The 25,230-nt window shown below is 38.0% G+C and overlaps 1 protein-coding gene across 1 annotated transcript; it reads right to left on the bottom strand.

Annotated features, from left to right (window-relative positions):
* Positions 1 to 4,523: 4,523 nt before the first annotated feature.
* On the bottom strand, positions 4,524 to 25,183 carry LOC146517986 (potassium voltage-gated channel subfamily A member 10). The gene is made up of 2 exons (XM_085159156.1): positions 15,235 to 25,183; positions 4,524 to 14,696 (listed from the first exon to the last, which is right to left on the bottom strand). Exon 2 carries the CDS (start codon positions 7,774 to 7,776, stop codon positions 6,085 to 6,087), a length of 1,692 nt encoding a protein of 563 aa, XP_085015282.1. The 5' UTR covers positions 7,777 to 14,696; positions 15,235 to 25,183; the 3' UTR covers positions 4,524 to 6,084.
* Between the last annotated feature and the right edge of the window lie 47 nt (positions 25,184 to 25,230).

Raw genomic sequence — 25,230 nt, 5'->3', positions numbered from 1 at the left:
ACAGGCTCAGATCCCTAACCCGACTTTATGAAAAACCCCGGCTGTTGCAGATGTGCAAAGCACCTTGTGGTCTTCAAGGCAATGCATTACTGTCTGGTCCCACATGATACTTCAGGTCACCTTTTTCATTTTTCATGGGTCTTAAGCTGGACAAATGTGAGGCTCACATTTCGTCCCACAAGATCTGGTCATTGACCTCCAGGGCTGACGCAGTGCAGCGGAGCAGCCACAGCGCGTTTACCTGCTGTAAATCTTTATCTGTTTGAATAATTACTCATCCTCTGTCTAGGGACTCTCCAGTCTTAAAATGATAGATGATTATTACCCAGGTAATGCAGAGCTGTGCTAACAAAACACATATAGACAGATACTAGGGCATACAGTGATTACATTAATGTCTCTAGCCAATAATACTGCTGTACAATACACCCTAGAGGCTTTTTGATTAAATGGTATAATAGAGTATACGATGCATTGAAAGCCAGCCACCAGAAAGTGAAACTGAGTTATGTAGGTTCATCATCATGTCATTTAACAACTTAAGAGGTTTCTGAAACAAAGTCCTTATACTTTGAATGCTGAATCAGGAAGGAAATACAAGCAGGTATCTGTTAATGTGTAACATAGTTTCACATTTGTTGTAGATGTTAAAGAGGCAGGAAATCCAGTTCACTTAAGACATAAATCTAAGCAGTACATCCAATTTTACTGTAAAGCTCAGTGATCTTAACAGTTGGAGACTACAGATTTTAGTAAATAAGAATAAAATAGAAATAAATAGTTTATTTGTTTTTATATATGTTATTCAGTAGGTTCATGAAAATGGCCACTTGAGGCTAACTATCAGCCCAAAACTAGCACATCTACAGGATGGCATAACAACAATTTAGTTGCTATTGCTAATTTTCCTCATCCTTGAAATTGTTTTTAAAAACACATCTATTTAAATTAAAGTGGACCTAATCTGCCCATTTCTGCCTCAATATTTTTTTCATTCTTGGACTCCACTAAAGTAGTTTTGCATAACTTAGAGGTCAAGCTAATTCTTATTAATCTGCTTTTTATACTGTAAGATGCTTGAAACAGCTGTTTAAGCTCCTTTGCCTTTAGGACATTTTTCCTTGAAATCAGCTTTCTTCTGATTGGCTAACCCTCACAGACTGACAGTTTAAACACCAGGTGGTTGGGCTTAAGTCTAGGATTATTTTATTTTAAAAAGTGTAAACCGCATGTATGTGTAAACTTCACTCTATTCCTTTTGGAGAATGTAAAACACTCCTTGGTATATAGAGATATCCACAACACCTCGTTGTGTTTTGCCTTGGTTTTTGTTTATAATTTATTGTAGTTACATAATGTAGTTATATTTACATTTTTGAAATAAACTAGTCAATTAATAAAAATTAATAATCAGCAGAGATCTGTGCCTACACGTTAAATCTATACAGTCTAAAGCTAGTTTTATACTTTCCGTGTCCCAGAGTCCACGGGGGTCCACTTGGGTTCCAGTGACGTAAATTTCATCAACGGACGGTGAGTGGAAGGGTCCGTGGATAATTTACCTTACAATGCACCAACTACTGATGCGCTGAACTATCCGTGACTGTGTCCGCAACTAACTATAATCCAGGCTTAACGTCCAATGGGGTATGTTTTGTTTCTGGGTGACTTAAAATTCTCATTTGCAAACATGTCTGTCTCTGATATTGTCTTGTGTCACAGACTTTAGACTTACATTAGTCACATTACAACGCCCCAGCTGGTGGACTTCGAAGAAGTATTGTAGGGATGACTACTTGGTTGCAGTGTTCCTAATTGCTATTTTTTTTACGTTAACATTAAATTTGCTAATGTTAATGTTAATGTTAGCTCCAACTCATCTAAATATGGTCACTTCATAACATGGTGTCATAAAACCCAGATGGTTTTCGCCAAATGCCAAACTTTGAGGATTCAGAAAGTACCAGAAATAACGTCACTTTTATATAAGAGAGTGTTGCTAAGTCTTGCTAAGAAGGAATTGTTTGGGTTATGTTAAATGATATCTGATCTTTACCTTATGATATTAAGTAACATTTACTATAATCCTTTCATTGATTAAAATTTTTAATTACATTTATTGACAATCAGAAACATAAAATATCATCAGCCTTATCCAAATAAGGAGGACTGAGATATGAGGTTCTTTAATTATTACCTAGAAGTTGATTCGTGTGATGATTACATTTTAGATGTAACATAAATGATCTCCAGCATAGGTGAACAAACAAAACAACAAAACGGTTGAAAGGACTTCCCAACAAAACCCCATCTGTGGAGCATCGTGTTATCACACAGTGGCAGGATGCCTGATCCCCTCTCCACTGAAAAGAGGTGTACGTCCACCTGTCTGTTCATCATCCTCGAGTGCTGAGAGAGCAGATGGAGTACCTTGCAAGATTGGTTTGTCCTGTGCCAAAAATCTACTGCTCATTTGTTATAAAGCAGCTTTTCTTTGGTTTTGTTTTTCTAAGGTCATCATATTAGTTCTTTAGTTAATAAAGAAGCTATAAGAGTAATGCAGAAGCCATGTCTAAAAGTCCTAAGTCAGCAAACTCATGGCACAGAATCAATGATTCAAGTAATACCGTAGGTGAACGTGGCAGAACTTTAATCAATATTAAAGCTGTGAGGATTGCATTGCCACTCATTGCAGCGCTGCCTTCACACTTTTATCAAAACTCTATAACAACAAGGTCATCAAGCATTGTTTTTACTGGGCTTGTTCCAGCATCCAAGTCACTGGAAGAAACTGGAGACTTTTTAGAGTTTTATTACAAACACAAGCTGCAGAGGTCCAAGTGACTTTGCCCTCAGGAGGGTGTGAACTACAGTACACAGGCTGCTGTCTGTGCAGCTTTGAAATTGGCTTAACGTGTCTGCTGACAAAACAGTAACCCAATCTACTGATATGAGACTCATTGTCTGAGCTTTCATGTGAGACCAGTCCATTGTTTTCTTTTAAAGCAACGAGACAGAGCTTGTCACTAACTTGGAGAGTAAAAGGATAAACAGAGTCATGCAACAGTGATATTTTTAGATCCATTAAGGGGTGCAGTACAGTGTGCTGTGTCACAGTGACTGGACCATCTGCTTTGAATGGATTTCTTGGGGTGAATCTTTATGTAAGGCAGGATAGATGTGATCTCTTCATTAAACACCCAATGAATTATAAATGATAGCCTCACATTAGCTTTGACCTTGCCAGAGCCACCTGTCTGTTAAATGCTAAAATGCTACCAGACCTTGTCTTTGGGCTATCACCGTACAATCAGTGATCAGTGGGGCAGAATGGTGGCCCGCTGACCTGAGTGTTAACTAGAGACACGAACAGGGCTCCAAACAGACGGTAATAAATCAATCAGTATGTTTCAGCATGAAAACACTGCAACTACTTTTTTGATGGAGGCAAGACTTAGCACAAAAAATGCATTAGATATACAAAGTCTACACTCATAATACCTTGATATCGTTTACACATACCAACTGAAAATGTTTTCTTCCTGTGACTGTATGGGACAGTAAGACAAGTTAAATAGTCAGTGCCTAGCCTTAGGAGCCAAGATAGATAGTCTTATAAATGATTCATAAGGTCTGCATATTTAATTTGGTGCTTTTGCTTCAGAAACGATCCCAGTCAAAGGCATTGTTAGGCACACAGTATTAGAATTTCTCCATCCAGTGACGAGCTTTGCCAATAGAAAGTAAAAGCTAATCACGTTTCTATTTCACATTTTTGACTCAAAATCCCCCCATTTTTAGATTGCTCTATAATTTGATAATCCCTTTTTGATCTTCACACCTATTTCTGACAGAAATTCTATTCTTTATAGGCTTTTTTTTTTTAGAGAACACACAATGACAAACATCTGCTCCTCCAGTCTTGATATACATCAATATTTAAAACAGCCTGACTTTTTCTGTCTCGTGATGTGACACAGTGTTAGGCATGAGTTTTTATAGAAACCTGAAGATAAGGAGAGGGATGCCATCATGATATCAGCAGAGAACCAACAGCGAGTAGGCGTTAATAACAGCTAACACGAGGCGTTAATGAGTATTCATGCCTAAAGCTATACACCGAGACTTACACCTCCATTCATCACCATTATTATTAAACACAGGGGGGGAAAAGATGTTTTAAACATTTAAATTAAAACACAGGTGCATTTCATCCCAGAAAAGAAATTATCTAAGGAAACTTCACACTTTTAGAATACACGTTTAATGAAAGGCACTCTTTGCTGATTAAATAAAACAGCAAATTATGACTTGAACTGTACAATGTTGACACACACAGTAAGAGTCCTTAGATATTAAGTGCTTCATGACATTGTAAAGTGCTGAGTACCCAGGTGACGCTGATGTCACCTTATTGCATTATAATTACAGGTATTGCTCTTTCCATGGGTGAAAAATACTTTTTTTTTCATCCGCACGTCACGTCATTATTGCATATCGTGAGGTTATTAGAAAGGTACCAACTGTTTTTCAACTATATCCATTTACACTTTAGTACAAGCTGTATTTATATGTTTCATAAACTTACATACAGTACATTTTCAAGGTCAAAATGTGGCATGCATATATAGTACCAATTCAAATAAACTGTGCACATTTATCATTTGTTCTCTTCTTTTCCTCAAATCCACTTAAGGTATTGGCTTTTCCCATCACATGAAATACAATGCTCATTACTATTATGGTTAAAATACTACAATGCATTCAGCCACAGTAAATATTCAAACATTCATTTGCTGATAACAAGAAGTAAATCTCATTCCAGCACACTATGCCATGCAGTTAAAAATGAGAGAAAGAAGGCAAATGGAGATATGTTCAAATAAGAGTGCAAATTCTTTTTTTTTTTTTGCCTTTGTCCTTTCTCCAGCTCCCTCAGATACAAACTGAAGACACATGTTCTTTCACATTTTTTTTACACATTTTTTCCCCTGCCAACAGTGGATGGTGCAAAATTCCAAAAGTGCTTAAGAGATATGTGGAAAAAAGCATTAAGTGCATTGGATTGATGTGTTTTTTAAAGGGTAAATTCACATTACACTTTAGAAGGTGATCCATATATCTAATGTGCATAATTTGGAGCAAAATCCCAAATAATAAAAGAAAAGTTGATTTTAAAAGCTGAAACCTTTTCATGCAACTACTGCATGCACTACATTATACTCTATTATATTAGATGTATATTCTTCAGCCATCTAAAAGATTTATGGCGGACATGCTAATGCGCCAACTGTTTATCACACAGATATTGTTATGCTGTGTCATATGGAGAAGTGCTGCTTCTCCACAAGAATAGATTTGCTGATAAGCCACTGCGTGTGCTGATGTCCTCTTGCCTGGATACATTCATCTGCCCTTGAAAATCATGCCAAGTCCTCTCAAGATTCTGCTGATTATGATGAAGTATAGACTGACATGGGACTGTGATGTAATATGAGTACTGAATATACTTCCAGTTCTACTGCCGCTCAAAATAATTTTTGATTTGTTTTCTTCCGTCACTTAGTCTGCTAATACAGCCCAGAGGGACATTATACAACTGCCTATCCCGTCGTTACAGTATTTACTCTAACAATAACATTTTCCAAGATTAACTATTTGCCTCAAGTACATAATTGCTATGACATTTTTCTTCAAAGTGCACTGAATGAAAGATAATATGTTATACCTTTCAGTCATTCTCATAAAGGTAACTGACAGTAGTTGTAGTAATTGCACTTTGACACATTCACATGCAGGCAGACAACTTCTGTGAAAACTGTATCGCCAAACATACATCCATAGATTTATCCATGACCATTTATCTAAGTCAGAGTTGCAGGGTGGCTGGAGCCTGTCCTGGTTGCCACAGGACCACACGGTTCTTATTAATACTGTAATTATCTGCACAAATGCTGCCATGTTTGTTGTATAAAATAGAGAGAAAGATAAACTGATTAGCCAGTGTATCTTATTAATGGATATGTTTGTTTTGTCCATTTGTTTTTCATGCCCTTTATATAAATAAATACTTGAGTTTCTTTATCAGTGCATGCCATTCTTTTCATTCTGCCAGGTGCTGTTACTTTTGTTTAGTGAAAGTGTGCTTCCACATTTATTTGCAGCTGACATTTTCTGGGCAGCCTCTGCTGCTGCATCCATCACCTGTTTCTCCTCCTGCTCAGTCTCACGGTGGTAAAAATAGTTGAAGTTGGACACGATGACAGGGACGGGCAGGGCAATGGTCAGGACACCAGCAATGGCACAGAGAGTGCCGACCATTTTGCCTCCCATGGTGATGGGGCACATGTCGCCGTAACCCACAGTGGTCATCGTCACCACAGCCCACCAGAAGCCATCAGGGATGCTAACAAATTGTGTCTGGGGCTCATCCACTTCTGCAAAGTAGATGGCACTTGAGAATAGGATGACTCCTATAAATAGGAAGAAGATTAGCAGGCCCAGTTCCCTCATGCTGGCTTTCAGGGTCTGCCCCAAAATCTGAAGTCCCTTTGAGTGTCGGGAGAGCTTAAAAATTCTGAAGACTCTCACTAGTCGGATGATTCTTAAGATTGCTAAAGACATGTTCTGACTAGAGTTCATATCGTCATCCGGTGTTGTAGCCAGCTCTGTTCCCAGGGTTACAAAGTAAGGAATAATAGAGACGATGTCGATGATATTCATGATGTTATTGAAGAAATCACTTTTGCTCGGGCACACTACGAAGCGGACACCGGCTTCAAAGCAAAACCAAATTATGCAAACAGTCTCCACTATGAAAAAGGGATCAGTGAAATATGCTAGCAGGTTTTTAGTGGTCTGATGAAGGTTAGCTTCTTCTCGGGTGCCATTGATAATTTGGGTTACACCCGGAATAAAGTCATTGTCCTCCCTGAACTCTGGCAGAGTCTCTAGGCAGAATATGAAGATAGAGATGACAATAACAAGGACAGAAACCAGAGCAACAGATTTGGCCGCACTGGAGCTCTCTGGGTATTCAAACAGTAGCCAAAACTGTCGCTGGAGTTCATTGGTGGGCAAAAGAACTTCTGGCTCTTTGATAAACCCTTCATCTTCACGGAACTGCTCCATTGCTTCATGACCCAATTCATAGAAAACAATTTCATTTGCAAATATATCTAAAGGTACATTGGCTGGTCTGCGGATTCTCCCTCCTGACTGATAGTAGTAGAGAATCCCATCAAAAGATGGACGGTTTCTGTCAAAAAAGTACTCGTTTCTCATCGGGTCAAAATAGCTTATCCTCTTCATAGGGTCTCCGAGCAGTGTCTCTGGAAACTTATTCAGGGTGCTGAGCTGGGTCTCAAACATCAGTCCTGAAATATTGATGACAACTTTCTCATCTTTTTCTTCCATGTAGTGCTTTTCAAACAAATCTTCACTCTCGTAATAATCCCTCGGCATCTTGCTGAAGACACTGTTGGTGGGAGACTCACTGTTGATCAGGAGCTTTAGATTAGAGATCAAACTGCCACTGCTGGAGTTGGCTTTAGTGGTCAGTGTAAGAGGAGTGGAAGGTGAGAGCCCCTCTGCACCAGACTGATGGCTGCGTCGTCTTCTGTGTGGTGACTGTTGAGGAGAAGTCAAACGCTGGGTTAAAAGGTTCTGATCAGCGGCCTCTGATGTGGGTGAGGTTGGGTACCCAGAATCACTTGGGTCTCCCAGGTTGATGCCAACATCATCCATGTTCTCAAAATTAACAAGTGGCACCTCCATTGCCTGTCTTGTCACTAGCCACAGCTCTGTCTATCAACGATTTTTTGTAGACAGAGGAGACACCACAGCCAGTGCCACACGGAAGATCCTGGCTGGGGCTCCCTCCTCCTGGTTATCATTCAGGCAGCTGTACACTACTTTTTGGATTCAGACCTCTGTGTAATCTGTGAAATAGGGGTGGGAAAAAGGAATGTTGTGAAATTGGACAAATGCTGCAATACACCTCTGTCAGCTCCTGTTTAGATAAGCAGAGTGCCAGCCATCTGATACTTTGCTTGTGCAGTTATCCCCCCCACCCACCCCCCAAATTCTCTCCAATAACCTAAACGAAAACACAAACTCGGCAAATTCGGCCCTGAAAATGCTTACATGGAGTATGGTATTTTTGCTGATATGTATGGCAAAGCTGTTTCATTATAGAAAAACATCTGAACTTTCATTTATGACTGAAAACAGAGATTCGTCAAAACCAAAGCACATTTATTTTGTCTCAGTATCTAAATGTTTGTCTTTAAGTACCTAACTAGTGACTTGTTTAAACCTTCCAGACGCTGTTCAGCCTCAGGATACTCTATCAGCATCACATTTACCTTATCTCTAAAAGGCTGTTTATCATTCCGTTTGTCTGGTTCGGACAGGTAACCAAATCCTGACACACGCTCGAAGGCTGCAACCTCTGTGTCCACTAGACACCAAGGGGCCTGACAGACTTGGGACTCAGTTTCCACTTGCAATGTAGCAGATAATGTAACAGTCTGTTCTTATGTAAGAATATTATATAGAGGTTATGCAAACAACTGAAATGGTATATTGATATATGTTTGGAAAGGAGTTACTGAGCCCAATAACAAAAACAGACAAAAAAGTGCTTTTTGGACAACGTTCTTGAATCTCGGTCATTTGAATCAATTATTTTTATTTTATTTTTTGCTGCAGAAACCTTAAAATTGAGTTAACTTAGCATTATCTCACACCAAGATGATACTGAAAGACACAACAAATGATATTATTACCTTAACAAGGTCTGAACATCAAAGCGCTCCCAAATCACATCCAAATTTTCAATTAAAAAGTTAAAAGTTTAAATCCAGCTGTGTGCAGATGCCTGTACCACTCACCCATGTCCCCGCTCTGCAGAAGTTATTGTGTCCTCTCTAATCCTGCCTGGCAGCTCCGCTCTGCTCCCCTTCACTCCCTTCACTCTCCCTTATCCAGACTCACAATCAAGAGTGTCTCAAGCTCTATTAAAGCTCCCACTGGGTAATTTAACACCGAATACGAAACCAGAGATGCCAGAGGTACCCACACATACTCACAAACATACACAGTCGCGCACACGCAAACACAGACAAACTAAAACACACGTAAAGCGAACTCACTGTACTTTAAATGTGGGGGTCACCTGGCTTTGTTCTCCCTCCTCCCTCCTCCACCACTGGAGATAGGTAAGCTCTGTGATAGGACATTTACTCCGCAGGAGCCAATCGCTGTTTGATGAGGCAAAGGGAGTGTGGGACCCCCTCTTTTCCGCCTTTCCTGCAGAGTAAGCACCCACATACAGGATCATCCAACCCACCCTCACCTTGGGATTTAACCATATTTTTCCCCTGTTACAATACTTGCCGTAGCTTTCATTACCCTAAGCAGAAGAACACATCATCCTAGGGGCTTCACCTCCCTTTTATTTACACATGTACACAGATGTGAACTGTTACTTCACCTGCCATTGACAAAACTGTCACAACTGTTTTCTAAATCTTAACAGAAATCTGCTTTTTACAATGGCTCTGCAAACATGTGATGCAAATCTATAACGTGCTAATTCTAGTGTGTGAAAAATAGGAATTACAACACATATTTTAGTGAATTCTATTGATAAATGGTTCAATTTTTCCCAGGGGTTTAGTATATTCTGATTGTGCTCTCCCCTTGGGGTGTGAAGACTTAAATACCTCTGCACCTTCTGCAACTGAGATTTTGTCAGATTAATAAAGCAGCTAAAGTCCAGTTGAAATTGAAATACTTTAATTACAGAGATGCTATACTAGTTAGTATAGTTTAATTGAACATAACCTTGCACTTTCTCAGAATGTCATCCTATTTGGCAACACAGTTTGATTAATATGTTACTGGATATAAAACCAGTTGATGGAAACCAGAAATCCTTCCTTCATCTCACTTTTGCTCTGCTGCAGCCAGGAATCAGCTGTCTCCTGAGCCCCTGTAATACTGAGCAGGACTACTTCAGGCATATGCACATGGCTTCAAGGTCACAGAAAACTTTACAGTCTGTGCTTTCCCATTCATCATCAACACTCACCTCTTGACATGTCATTATGTGTTCTCACATCAACATCATGCTCATGTACATTCATAAATATTAACTTAGGGGAAATTCGTGCACATAGAGCATGGCCACCCAGAGACTTGCATGTGCAAACATCACCCAGCTAGGTCAACATTCTCAACATGTAGGGATCTTTTTCTTGTGTGATCCTGTTATATCCTGGACATGTCATTGAGAGTGCAGTCAGTCGAAGCATGACCTGTCACTTAAACACTTCATAATAGAATTTGCTACAGACAAAGAAGGACAGGAAGATGGACAGCGAGGGGTGTTCATATACTACACGAGTCAGGCTGAGAGGGTAAATAATCGATGTATTCCTCTGCAAAACGATTTGTCACTGAAATGAGGAAAAGGGCGGTAAATGCCTGAGATATGAGCTCCAGGATGACGTGGACTGCAGCTGCTGCAGTGTTACTTGTCTCACGAGTACCGACAAGGTACCAGAGGGATAACGTCCCTCCCTCTGCCCTTTCATGCAGCCCTCAATCCATCATCCATAGCTCCTCCCTCCCAACATTCAGCCCTCTCCCCGATGACACTGTCACCTTACCGATAAACACGGTGTGTTGACAAAGCATTTTCTCCAACGTGAAGGCTTGTGTGAACCATACTGACGCTGCATGGGTACAAATCACCTCCTGCACACCTTTATGGAGCTTGACTTTGAGCCATGGACACCTGCTAGAAATAGTAACAACAGCTTATGAAAGCTTAAAATTTGCAGTATTTGAAAGAAGTGAAAGAAGTATCAAGTTTCTTTAGTAACCGTAGCAATGTCACACCCTGAAAACACTGACATAGGTAAAAATACAGCATTTACTATTTAATCTAATGAAGAAAAGTAGTATTTACTTTAACTAGCACTAGGAAATACATTATTAAAATGCTTGATTAATCTGCCTTTTGCTCTGCAAAAAGTGTACTTTTGCAGAGCAAATATGTATGTGACTACAGTGACTACATGCCAAAAAGATAGTTATACTTCCATAGAGATTAAGAGGTCGTGTAGTTGATTAATATAGTTGATTAACTGATTATCAGCAAATGTGAGCCCCTCTATAAAAGCAGAAAATTTGGCAGTTTGCTGTCTAGAGCATTCAGCTGTGTGTTAACTCATTGCAGAGAAGAAAAGACATTAACAGTGATCTTAGAGAAGCAACTGTTGCTGCACATCAGTTTGCGAAGCAGTTTAAGGCCATTTTCAAGCATTTGCAGTCCATTATTTTACAGTGAGAAAGTTTATTCACGTGTGGAAAATATTCAAGACACTTTCCAAAATCTTCCTCGGAAATTTGGTCAGACTGTGGAATGCTGAAAGAAGCTGAACAAAACCCTAGTGCTTCATCTCACACTTTATTGGCCTCAGTTAAATGTTTGTTAAGTGCGATTTGGTATCTATCAGCATCAGCTGGGCAACTCCTCCGTATGCCAAAGTATTCTATAGTCGATGTGAGACCATCTGTCCGACAGCTAAAGTTTGGCCCAATCTGGGTCATGCAACATGACAATATCTACAACAGAATGCCTGAATAAGGAGAGTCAAGGTATTGTAGTTGTCCAGGTAAAGTCCAGATTTCGACCTGATGGAAATGTTGTGATGGGACCTTAAGAAAGCTGTGAATAAACAAATGCCCACAAACATTACTGAATTAAATTAATATTATATAGAAGGTGCTGTTGAATCATGGGGTGTTTTGTTTCTAACAGACCTGGGAAAACACTTTTTTCCCCCACATGACTATTTGTGAAATCTCACAGGTAAATTTACCCTCTGACTGATAGAATTTTGTGCCCAAACTATATTATAATTTATTGGGTAGTTTAAAAATATTATAAGTGTCATTTCTCAACTCTTTTGTTCAACAGGGACAGCAGATATTTAAAAGGCGAAATGCCAGAAAGGAAGTATAGCTGAACACTGACAGACTGCATGGTCAGTGTCTTAAATCCTCCGTCCACCAGGATGCCCCAAGGGTTTAAAACAATAATGCAGCAAGCTTATAAAGCTGTCAAATAAACATTATGTTCTGGCAGGTTCAATGTTTTTGAAATGTATACTTGCTTTAATTTGAAACCACTGACTTTTTTCCCCCCCAAATGCTCAACAGCAAACATCTTTACAGCGTTATACATAAAATAGTTTTCATCTCTATAGCAACTTCCCCTACTTATGACAGCTTGCTAGCAAAGCTTTATAGCATTTGCTGATAACATTAATTGCTCTAACACCCATAACCTGCCACCAGAAGAATCTCTCAGTCTTTCTCTTTTGGCAGTTGCTCCACTATCTTCAACGACTACTCCTCAACTGCTTGCTGTTTGGAAATGTTTCTCCTTGCCTGCAGCAGCCTTAAAACAACACCACAAAGTAAAGTTGTGGGGGCAGAAGCTAAACAACGAGCTGAAAATTAATTAATGCTGAGCAGGGCCACAGATTCAGTTGACAATCTGCTGTTCTATGGTGAAAGAAATGTGCTTTACACTGTAATTTGAAACTCTGTAAATAAAAAAAAATATTGATTTTAGCTTATTTAACTACTGTTTTCTAGTGAATGTTCTCAGTTGCATTCAACAGCTACACTATTTAGTCACTGCTAAGAGACTAAATACACCGTTTGAAATGACAATGAACATAAGCTGGGAACTACTCATCTTGTGCACATGATCTAGGTAATACTATCTCAGAAGCCCATATGCTCAGAATGCATTGGCTTGCCCATTAAGGGTGACAGGATTTCAATGTGCATGTCAGGTAGCACGGATTAGACACTCCAGCCTCGTAATCTTATAGTGAGGTAACGGCATCTGGTCTAGTAATCCTATATATTGCAGCAGAGGTGTCTTCATTGCAGAGTACTATATATAAAACCCTTACACAAGTCAAAGTATAATGTTAGGGAAGCTAAAGTGACATGCTCATCCAGGAGGATTTAAGACGCAGATCATATGACTGCTGTATCCCCCTATGTTCTATCTTTGTTTAACCATGGAAAAAAAGATTAAAAATCTAATTTTCAAAGATTCATTTTCTCGTGAATATAGGAAAGGATTATTAATCATCTACAAATAGCATAGATTTCAAAATACTGACAATTTGTGAAGTACTGGCCGCCCACACACATTCAGATCAACAGAGGGCCATTTGATGCAAAGACTCCAAAAAGCTCAAAATTTAATCACAGGCTCTGTAGGTAAGATTGAAACTGTTGCTGTCAAACTGCAATCAGAGAGTCTGCACAAATTCGACCTGCATGGGAGGCACACCAGCAACAAGAAAGCTTGGCAGTCAGCAAAATCCCTCAACACAAGGCCTTTTTGCCAGCAAACACATTCGCAAATTCTAACATAGTTACTCTAGAAAGATGAATGAAGACAAGAATTTCTGGCCACATTAAAATTAGATATGTTTGGTGCAGACCAAGGATACCAGCTGTAAAGCCTTAAACTGGAAATATTGTCATTTGGGGTTTCTTCACAGCCTCAAGAATCAGGTAGCTTCAAGTTTTCAAAGTGTTGCAGATGAAGCAATGTACCTTGCAGTATGGGGCACCAAGTCAGTAAAAGACTGATAAAGAAGATCTTGTAAATATATAAACATCTAAAAGAACAGATTCATGCTGGGGTTATAATAGGCCAAAGGTACTCAGTTTTTCCTATAGAAGAATGATAAATCTCTGTAGTTTTTTTATTGAATGAAATGATTAAATAAGCCACTTTCTTTGTGATGCTTTCTTTGTGATGTCATCTACTACATATTCCCTTGTCTGTATGCACTTTAGTAATCTCTTGTCAGATGACTGTTTAACCTATTTTTTCACATACTGAACATACAGGTCTTGAACTGAGGTTTTAGGTGACGAACATGCTAGTAATTAAGTCTTTATTCCACTCTACACACTTCCCTTCAGTAGACTAAGGATTTGGTCTGGATTGGATGATAGAGAGACTCCAGTGTTCATTCTGTGGACTGAGGACTCCACTAAGGAGATTATGTAATATAGAAGATCAGCCTGGAGAATCACCCTCACAGATAAACTGTGATGACTAAATACTACAGACTTAATTGAAATGTCTGGATTGTTCCCAGCCAGCCTCACTAATCAAACGACAAGTGCTAATCTTAACTGACTCTTTGGACCCATCATAGCAGGAAGAGGTTAACACTGAAAACCAACCAGTCATGGTGCAGCCACAACTATTAACACCACAATCCTCTGTGGTGGCTTAAACTCACTGGTTAAATTATAATTTTCCTTTACCAGCACATCTTTCCTCTATTCCTTTTGTTGTTGTTGTTTTCAAGTACAAAAACCATCTTTTTGAATTTTTTGTATAACTAATGCATACTATCATTTCAAAACAAACAAGAAATTCCTTCAAAGCAACATAACACACTGTGGGAAGAATTATTCTGAAATCATACAGCAATGATGAATGCCACACACCACCCACTGTTTTGATATCAGCATTGCTCACTGTTGGACAGGGAGGTTCCATAGCTGCAGGCGCTGTTTGCTCATCCAAAGCCTCCTGAGTTACACCAAGCCTCCTCCTCATGTTCCCATATGGCCTGTTGATGTGTACAAAACATTAGAATGATGAGATTGATGAGCGAGATTCACGAGAGAGAATCCTAGCTGAGATTTTTTAGCATTTAAATATTTTTGTGATACAAAAACAAGTATTTTTATATTCACTAGTGAAATATTTCACAATAAAGACTCATCTGTGTAACTGTAATACTGTTCAGTATTATTCTTAGTAATAAAAAAGTTCACTGCTAAACTGTAAAAATGCAAGCTAGCAAATATTGTTGCTAGGAAAGTTTTCAAATGTATTTTATTTGACGCAAAAATAAAGATTTGCTATTGGCAACAAGCAAAAACATGTCAGTCCAAATATGTTTCCCTATAGTTGCCCTAATACATTTTTCTAAGCCATAAAACAAGAATTACTGAGTTACCCAGGAAACTAAGCTACAAAATAATCTTAGAATTATGTTTGTTTTGCTACTTCGTTCCAAAAATAGTACAAAGTCTTCATATATTAATAACTGTGTAATAGTAACACACTTTTTCAGTGAAATGTAAAGCCTCTATTTAATTTACCTCTTCATCCAGCCGTGAAAGAAGCTTGTCTGCACTCCGTCACGCACAGAGTTTGATTAAATATCTGACCGGGCATTTGCAGAGTCTTAAGGAGCAGTTGTAAATCTCTCCAAAGCGTGAGGTTTCGACAGAAGGGAGGGCAGTTACAGTTAAATATACAAGACAGATGTTTTGAACAACAACAAAATTCGAGTCATTTAGTCTTGTGCAGCATGCAAAAATAAACACAGTAAACGTTATCTCATGTTGATAACGTTCTTTAAGCTTTTTGCACAGGAAATGCACAGTGTGTAGGGAGCTATCAGTGAATGTAACACTGTAGTAATCAGCAATAGCAACAAAATGATTGCACACAGGGACAGTAGATGTCACTGTAAAACGTCTTTGTGATTTCTTAGTGGAAGCTTCTTCTTTTCAGTCGTTTGTCTTGTCCATCTGTCCTCCCGTCGTCAGTATAACAAGCCTGAAAGGAAAGCACACCTGTGTTTATGCAGCATTGGGATCGTTTTTCTCATTGCTCGTAAAGTCCTGAACCTGTCTGTCTGCCTGCCAGGTGCTCTTGTGTGGCTCACTATCAAATTTCACACCCGTGCGTAGGATTCACTGGTCACATGCCAGTGTTTTTTCTCTGCGCGCTCACCTTTTTGCCCTCACTTTGGTCCATTTAATGGTTTTTTTGAAAGTCAGTTGGGGTTGATAGACTTAAGGGAGAAAAAGAAAATAAAACAAATGAAACTGAAATTTTATTTATTTATTGTTTGTTTTATTTTCATGTCTATCTGTGTGGGTTGAGCCACTACACAGACACAGGTTCATTTCGTATCATTTAATCTTGATTTTATATGACTAAAAATTGCTTTTAACTCTTAGCTGTGCTAACCTTTTTGCTCTAGTAATAGTAATTTTGTTTTATTAGTCATTTGCCCAGCCTAGGAACCCCATAGTGTAGTGGGTTACACATTTGCCTAATGAGCACCCTGGTTCAGTTCCACATGGTGACACAAAAGCCCTTGTGATTTGCGTCAGGAAGGGTATCCTGTGCAAAAAATCTGCCAAATTGAATATACAAAGCTGCTTACTGTGCTTACAACAGCATCTCTCTCTCTCTCTCATTTTGGATCAGGTCTGTGTTAACACAACTTTACAATGTTTCCAGGAGAGGATATCCTTGCAAATTTCCCCCATGGTCAAGCTGTGTAATGCTCAGAGACATTGCAATAAAAACCCAAGTGCTTCATCACAGACTTTACAGGCCTCAATTATCATGTTCAGGGCTAAAGTTCATGACAGTACACTTAGAAAAAGACTGAACATGTATGGGCTGTTTGGATGTATTGCCGGCAAGACTGGAATGTACAACACCTTTTGCCAGCTATCAAGCATGGTGATGGAGGAGTGATGATTTTGTAGCCACATGACAGAACAGAGCATGACTTTCTCTGTATTAAGTCAAATGTGAGGCAATTTGTCTGACAGCTAAAGCCAAAACTGGGTCATGCAACTGAACAATGATCTCAAGCACAGCTGCAAATTAATAAGAGAATGGCTGAAAGAGAAAAGTATCAAAGTGTTGCAATGACCCAGTCAAAGTCCAGGCCTCAATCCAACGGAAATTCTGTTTGGCACACCACTGGGACAAAGTTACAATGATTTCATGGCCTGAGATTACATTAATTCATATTCAATATTCTAATAACTTGGGTTCAGTGATGGGGAGCAGTGAACTAGTAATTTAACTATATTTTGTCATAGCTTAGTAATTCAGACAATTGACACCAATGACTGAATTTCTTTCATTTTTTTTTTCATTTTTATATAGTTAAATGCAGAAAAAACATTTTTGTTGGAAAAGGAATGTTTTTTTAATGTTAATCTGGTAAAAATAAGACACAATATCTAATAATATTATCAAAACTGAAGCTTAATAAAATAATTTCACCTAGTCTCAGATACTGTGTTTGGACACTTTAAAACAGCTTAACTTAATGATACAGACAAAACTGTACCATACGACTTTTTTGCTTAGCGATTTATTCTTTCAGAATGTTTTTTTTAATAAATCCAATCTGATCATGCTCTGTTATCCATCACATTTCAGTGTAAACATTGCAATGCAGTAAACTGTTCTATCCCTAATAAACGTGATTAACATTCAGCACCTGTCTTCCACATAATGCAGGTTCTTGTCTCTAAAGCCAACATAGGCCTTATCTCCACAGTACAGCTCTAAAACTCACACAATATGCACGGTGCAATCCTCTGCTTCTAATACACTCTCCTGGAATACCACTTCTGTTTGGCTTATAAAATATTTCTGTACCAAACTCTTGTCTTTAATCCTCGTGAGGTCTCTGGTTGCTTTGTTCAGCCTCCGTGTATTTGTATGTGTAGGAATTAGATACCTCAGCGTGAGTGACAGAGGTGCTGAAAAGCCCTGCTTGCGGCCATGTTGGTGGGGACAGATGGACAGGTATTCAACTCTAAACACTGGGTATCTTCTTATCCAGTGGAAAGCTGTTGGCCATTGTTGCCATGGTGTGGCTGCACGGGCTGTTGCTTCAGGAGAATAGAGCAGCTAGCCTATAAATCTTTCAGCCTGCAGAAGTCTAAGCGGTGGTTTTCACACACCACTGTGGTTCTAATAATGAAAAACTAGCTAATGGCAGTTTATTGAGAAGTGCTGTGTTTACACTTCTATACTTTCCTTTATAGATGACTGAAAAACATCCCAGTTTAACCTCTACGTATCAATGGTATTGAAGTACCATCCATCATAAAACACAATTTCACCCTACTATTATGACTTTGCATTCCTCAGTGGTACTTGATCACTCTCTTTGATCAAACATGAATAATGAATGAAGGCAACCTTCTTACACCTGACATGAATGCTCCACCCTGGAACTCAGCTCCAATTTCTCAAATGATAATACAGCCATTTAGGGTCAGAATGCATAGAAAATACTTCTCTGCCTTATAGTTCACTGCATTAATTGCTTATTTTTCAGCAATCAGCAATCAAATCAGTTGATTGCTGATTGCTTTGGGGTTTTAACATATTTAGTCACTCTTACCTTTTACTACTAATTATTCTGCTGCCTCAAGTGGCAAATAGCTGGTACTGTCTTAAGGGATAATCCAGTTGTTTTGAGTATTTTCAAGTGTCGAACTGGACACCTTGGCAATATTTGACAGTCTATTGGTTATGTGCTCTGAAAGCATTATGCCTAGAAATCAGCAATGAGGTGAATTCATTTTTTATCCAGATTATCTGCACTATTAGATTTGGCACTATATCTGTGGCCTAATTGCACTGGAAGAGTGTACACATATTTCAACATACAATAAAATGGGTTGAAAGATAGTGAAGAAGTTGGTTTATACATAGATAACACTGTGTGTTTACCACAGATAGTTATGTAACTGTTTTACCTTTAAACTTCATTTTCCCTACAATTTGTTTACAATAAGTGTAAATGTAGGCTTCCTTCTTCATTTGTAAGATAAAATGAACTTGATGATTAACATCTTTTACAAGCAGTGTAAAGCAGTAAAGGTTGTTATTAATCTGAGTTATCTTTTATAGAAAACCTATAAGTATTTTTAACTGCCACTGCTGTTAAAACCCCTCACATTTCATTAAACTCCATAAAAACAAGTAGTGTTGTCGGAGTGTTTCTGGGCAAAGAAGCACCACCAGTGCCATCTGTACAATGAAGATGATGCTTTGTTTCAGGCCCCTTCATCAAGTGATCATTGCATACATAATGAATAAGCTCAGTGGATGCAGTGGGACACACTGAACCACACATGGCGCTGCCTTCATTCTGCTGCTCAGCTCATTTTCTGTTTGCAACTCTAAATTAGATTGCCTATTAAGCACATTTGAATGCCCTCTTTTCATCAAGATTTAATTTCCTTCAAACGATTCCTCTCTGTTTGATTCCATGTGATAAAAATCGTATGTGCCGAGATAAGCCAACCAACATTTTCTATAAGGGAAAGGTTTGCATTTGCAAACCCATTAGCAGGAAAATACATTTTTGTTGAAAAATAGAAAGTGCACAAGCTGTGAGAATGTGAAGGGAAGGCAGTGAGAAAAAGCTGGTAGGTTTAACCTCCTAAGATCCAAACTCTTTCATGGCATGCATTTTTTATTTCTCTTTACTATTTGGGTTGATTGGGACTTGATGAATGTAAAAACAAAGAATTACCAGATTTTTTTTTCCACATATGAGGACATTCGTTTTAAATTTTGATAGAACAGTGGCAGTGTAATGTCCTCGTAAGTGGATATCAGGCCCTTGTAGAGCAAAATTTAGTATATTACATATATATATTACATATTTAGTACATATGTGGACGACAGGGCCTAGGAGTTTAAAACAAAAAGTATAGCGTTCCTGCTTTGTGCACAATCTCAGAGTTGGATGTGGGATGTAAAAGGGGGAAGAGGCCTAGGGACTGAGATGTTGATAAAATATTAACTCACACAGGATATTTAAAGCCTCTGACATTCTTTCATTGCTCAACATGTTAGAAATGGCCTCCACAAGATGTGTACACAGCCAGCAGCAGGGATGGACTTTTCCCCTTAGGTTAAGTAATCAAGAAAGATCAGCGATTGATCAGAGTGGACTGGACTGATTAACATGAGGTGACAGCAAGTTTAATGAACCTACAGTTTAAATGGAAACTGCTAATTTAGATCATTGATATCTGCCATTTTAATCACAATTAAGCAATGCTGAGCATACTGTGTTCACTTATTGCATTCAGTGAGTTTTATTTCTCAACTTTGATTAACATTCACTGAATTGTAGTGACTGCATAAATGTTTTATGGACACATTGCGTGGTGTATTTATAGCATTTATTGGTGCTCCATTCTTGATCATGGCTCACTCCAATGGCAACTGTAGTTCAGATACATCACACATATTTGTACACGAATTACTTTCTGTTTTTGCCATTTATATATTGTTAAATACAGAGAAATAATTTTGGTAACTAAACGGAAAATATATATATAAAAATAATATTAATCTAAACTCAGACTTGGTGAAAGTGATTGGACAGGGATTTGTGGCAGTCTGTTTTATACTGTTAAATATTAAGTAATTGCATGGATAGCTTTAAAAAACAAACAAACAAACAAGTAATTAAATTTTTTGAGAAACAAATCTATCACTAGATGTCACCCATTAGTCAGTGAGCTCCTGTTTTAAAGCCTTTGACATTAAACCCCAATGTGATGAGCAATGGGCAACTCCAAGAAACTGCAGGATCCCCATTCAGGTAATCAGTTATAGTAGATCCTAAAACACAATCTTCTTTATTTTTACTATCAATTTGAACCTTATTTGAAAAATAAACATTATTATGGAATAATCATTCGATTATATCTTAAGATAGACTTTAAACTAGCAAATAACACAATAAACTCAGCAAGACTTCACTTTTCAGACTTTGAAGCTACACCCATCCTGTCTGTATAGTTCATGGGGGTAACAACATTCCTAGCTCTGCCCAAAAGTTAGAAATATCCAAAAGAAAAACTGGAGTTTTAAATTTAACTATATGGAAGAAAGCGATTAACCATCTTCTCTTGAAAAGTGACTGATGGATTCCATTTAAAAAAATTATTAGAGTTGCACAAACTCTTGATAAATGATTTTTTTTTATTTAGATTATGTAACTGAAAAAAATATAGATATAGTTAGTGAAAAAGCACACATTAAAGAGCCATTAGTTACAGTTTATAAGCTGTGACATATCTCTGGCACATTTACCTCCCTCTATCTGTTACATTGTGCCTCTGCTCTTTCAATGATAACTTTGGCCTCTTCAGACCGCCTTCGGACAATCTAACATTATGATATAAACAGCTCAGAGCTCCTAAACATCAACTTCCTTTAGCTGTCACTGCCTCAAATGATAGACTGCAAAACCAACTTGTACAAAGATTAAACATACAGTAGTCTACTGTGTTTAACTGTTCTGGTGTATCTCAAGTTTGTGGATTGTTGTCTATGCCCCCAGCACAATACACAACAAACTGAAATTTATCAAGGCCATTAATCACTGGTTTCTATGTGACCTACACCCCCGTTCTTCATTATGTAAAATCTGTTTTTTTTTTTATTGAACACAGGTTTGTTGAGTTTGTTTAAATCAGTTGACTTCAGAGTATCTGGCCATTTGTAGGATGTTTTTAACCCAGCCCATCTGTTATCCCAGATAAGTGGAGTGTGCGGTCTAGTGTATGAATGTATTGATTCTCCATTGACTATGAAGGAGAACGGTCCTACTCCATCTAAACTCCCAGGGCTACATTATGTATCTCATTAGACTCAATTACTGATTAGACAATCAAGAGTGTTTATGCAGAGAACAGCCTAGTATTTTTATTTCAAGCAGCTGTTTAAGCAAACTCAAGTCTAATCTTGAGGTACTTAGATTTTACACTTTTTATTTTTCTATTTACCTTTTTTGTTATCTTTAGTTTCCAGATGTCAGATGTAGGGAAGTAAAAGATTGCACATAAAACAAAACAATGTTTTATATTTTATTTTAATATAGAGTGTATATAAAAGCTTAATCAGGGCCTTCCAACCTTTATCTCTCTTAAAATTTAGAGAAAAGCATTTCCCACTGCTGCTTCAGTTGTTCAAGGGCAAAACTAAATTTGAAAAGTTTGAAATATTTGGTATATGTGAGAAAACAACAATAAATTTAGATTTTTTTTACTGGCTTTGATCATCTCATGACCCTTCAGAGGGAGCTGTGAACCACTAGTCCAATTTCCTTAACCCTGACACACTGTTTGTGCCCAATTTGACACATTTTGAGAATTGACAACAGTACAAATTACTTAAAATGTTACTTTTCAGTCAGAAATTTGATTACTTTTCCTAAAGTGACCCAAAATGTACAAAAAGAAAAACATATTGAACCTGTTACAGATCAAATAGACCTTATATCTATTCAGATGGACTTTAGAGCCACCATTGTGAGTCAAATGAAGGAAAATGGTAGTTTTAGGGAAATCCTGAAACTGTCAAACTATAAAAGGCATGTCTGTGTGTATTCCTATGGAGCAGTGGTGATAGAGTTAATATGGGACCTTCACATTGTCACAAGAGCTGTCTGTCTTTCCACCACATTTGCTCAGGTTCCTGCAGAAACAAGCACTTGCTGGTCTTTGGAACAGTGAAACAGTGAAGTACAGAAATGATCATATATGGGGCACAGAAGGAAGTCAGATTTAGAAGACACGAGATCTGCACCTTGACCTAAGACCTATGATCTATGATAGACATGTGATATTGTTTGATATTACAAATTTTTCCTTAAATGCAAGTATCCTCCCTGCTCGCTGGAACATTTTTTAAGACTTAATCATCCATTTATAAATGTCAGGCTATTTATGCATTTTGAGTTTAAAAATATAGCATAGAATTTAATGCATTCTTGCATTAAATTCTTCTTTGTATATATTATTCATAGAGTTAACTTTGTACAATGTATACAGTTAGGTCCACGTGTTTTTGAACAAAGACACCATTTTTGCACACCACAGTGAGTTTTATATAAAGAAGGAATAAAATATTAAAATGAAAAAAAAAGTGCTTGTAAGAATGGCTTTTGGCTTTAATTCAAGGAGTTTTACAAAAACATTGCTTTAACTGTTTAGGAATTAGATTAAACAGAGCTGCCATTTTCAGAGGCTTAAAATTTTCTATTATGATACAATCATATTTTACATCACTCATTTACTCACTCACTATTCATCTGCTAAATTAATTTTTAACTTTTAAATCTTTGGAATTCAATCTCAGGCTCAATTAAGAATCTCAATACTTCTTCCACAGGTGTTTTTAACAAATTGATTACAATTGCAGACTTTGTGTAGTTTCAGCAATGCCACCCTAGAGGGCAGTAATCATTTCTTCCATCGCTAAATGGTTTTACAACTAAAACTGAATGCAAAAAACCCTTCTTTTTTTTTTAAAAAATGCTAAAATATAATAAAATGAAATAAAATAAGCCTGTGACTTGTACACTGCTCTAAACAGCTAAATTTAACAATTTCAAAACACTATTTCCAGGACTGGATTTAATTAGAATAAAGCTTAACACCTTGTAATAACAGGGTGTGGTCTGATGCTGGGCAGCCCTGTTGGATTAGCTCCAAGTCCCACAGCACTCGTCTCCTAATTACAAGCTGGTAAGCACAGTGCAAGCCTGTATGACTACTCATCCATGCTCCTGTGGGTATGCTACCATCCCTGACAAACAACACACAGCCTCACTCGTTGCTCCCTCACAACAGTTCTGTAGCAGTGGCAGCAACCTGCAGCAGGGCTTTGTTTCTGCTGCCTGTGTCCTTGCTCAGGCTGCTCTGTCCCATCTGCCTGTCGCTGCTTGCCCCGGTTTCAGCAAAGAGGCTGCAGAGAGCTGCACTGCATCGCTGGATCAAAGCAAGACTAATGACTAAAGCAGAGCTGTAGCTACAGCACCAAGGCCCCAAGTGCTCCTGTTCACAATGCATTGGTGTAGTTAAAGCACAAGTGGACTAAAGATAGAAGAGCACAAGGCAGCAGCTTGCAAAACCACTCAGGTGTAGATGTGTCTGGTGAGAAGATAACACAAGATATCATAAGAACTCAAGAATAAAAGAGTACTTCATAGATATATAGGAAATTTCAACGGCACATTTTATGGATCTAAACGAAGAAAAACTCAAATAAATAAATAAAAAAACCTTTATTTAACTGCATACAAAACAAGCTGTTTTTATTAGTGCATTTTTTTCCTAGTATGGATTTTTACATTTGGATATCAAGACCAGAGATCCACAGAAAGTTCACTGAATGATTGGATTTCTTTAAAAATCTTTCTTTCTCTTCACCTTTCTGTGTCTCTGCTCACATTCTCCTCCTTCTCCTATCTCTTCCACCAACAAAAAGCTATTAATAGAACACCCTGCTCTCTCTTTTAAACTGCAGGGAGCATATTCCATGCACTTAAAGGGAGGCAGAAACTGAAGATACCAGGAGGCGTCTGCAAATGTCCTCTACACTGCCCGTGGCTACAAAGATGCCGGCTGTCCTAAGAATAACAACAAAGAAGCCTTTGATCGATTTACAGCATTTTGTATCAGCACAGATGCTCTTCAGCTAAAATTAGCACCTCAAATCATTTTCAGACTAAATACCCTGTGAACATTGTGACATGTGGGAAAAAGGGTGGATAAACAGTTAAAAAACACCTCTGCTTGTACTGTGTTCATGCCAAAGTCAATAAAACACATGATTTTATGACCAAAAAGGGGAAGAAATGACACACAATAAACACACACAACACAATTTCAAATGAGTTATTATTGGCTTCATTATTGATATTACTTTGTCATGGTTATGATCATTTGGAAGGATTATATGCCTTTTTTTTAATTCTGCATGTTTTTCTTGTCCATAGATTGTCCTTTTTGTTGTAAAGTGCAGATAATACTATGTTTTAAATTCAGACTTCACATACAGTATATAGTACATGGTTTTTACTCCATCATCCATTGGTTACTATTTACATTATTCTGTCATAGTTCATTTCATAGAAAGAAAATCCATTATCCACTGTATCAACATTGATGGATGTTTTCAGGCCTCTATGAAATGGGGAGGACAAGGGAAGGGGGGGGGGGGGGGGTGAACAACTGTACAAATTTCAGTGGATGCCACACTATCAGGCTCTGGGGTCAAAAAAAAAAAAAAGTCTTAAACACACACATGCATTAAGATTGCATATCGACTGTATTGTTTCCTGTATGTATGAGCCTTGTCACACAGAGCTGACATCGCGGTTCAAACAAACCCCAAAGATCAGAGAGCTCATATTCACATTCAGCTAACATGTGAGTGTTTGACATACAGCAGCAGAATATTGCAAAAGTGTTTCATTTTTGCTTTGAGGTTTCTTTCAAATGCTCTGTCAG

The sequence above is a fragment of the Neolamprologus multifasciatus genome, chromosome 5 (assembly GCF_963576455.1).
Source record: "Neolamprologus multifasciatus chromosome 5, fNeoMul1.2, whole genome shotgun sequence".
Taxonomy (NCBI): domain Eukaryota; kingdom Metazoa; phylum Chordata; class Actinopteri; order Cichliformes; family Cichlidae; genus Neolamprologus; species Neolamprologus multifasciatus.
Note: the sequence above shows the minus strand (reverse complement) of the source record. Positions and strands in the feature narration are given on the sequence as shown.

Excerpts from the sequence above, each read along its gene's own strand:
- LOC146517986 (XM_085159156.1), bottom strand. The coding sequence starts at position 7,776 with ATGGAGGTGCCACTTGTTAATTTTGAGAACATGGATGATGTTGGCATC.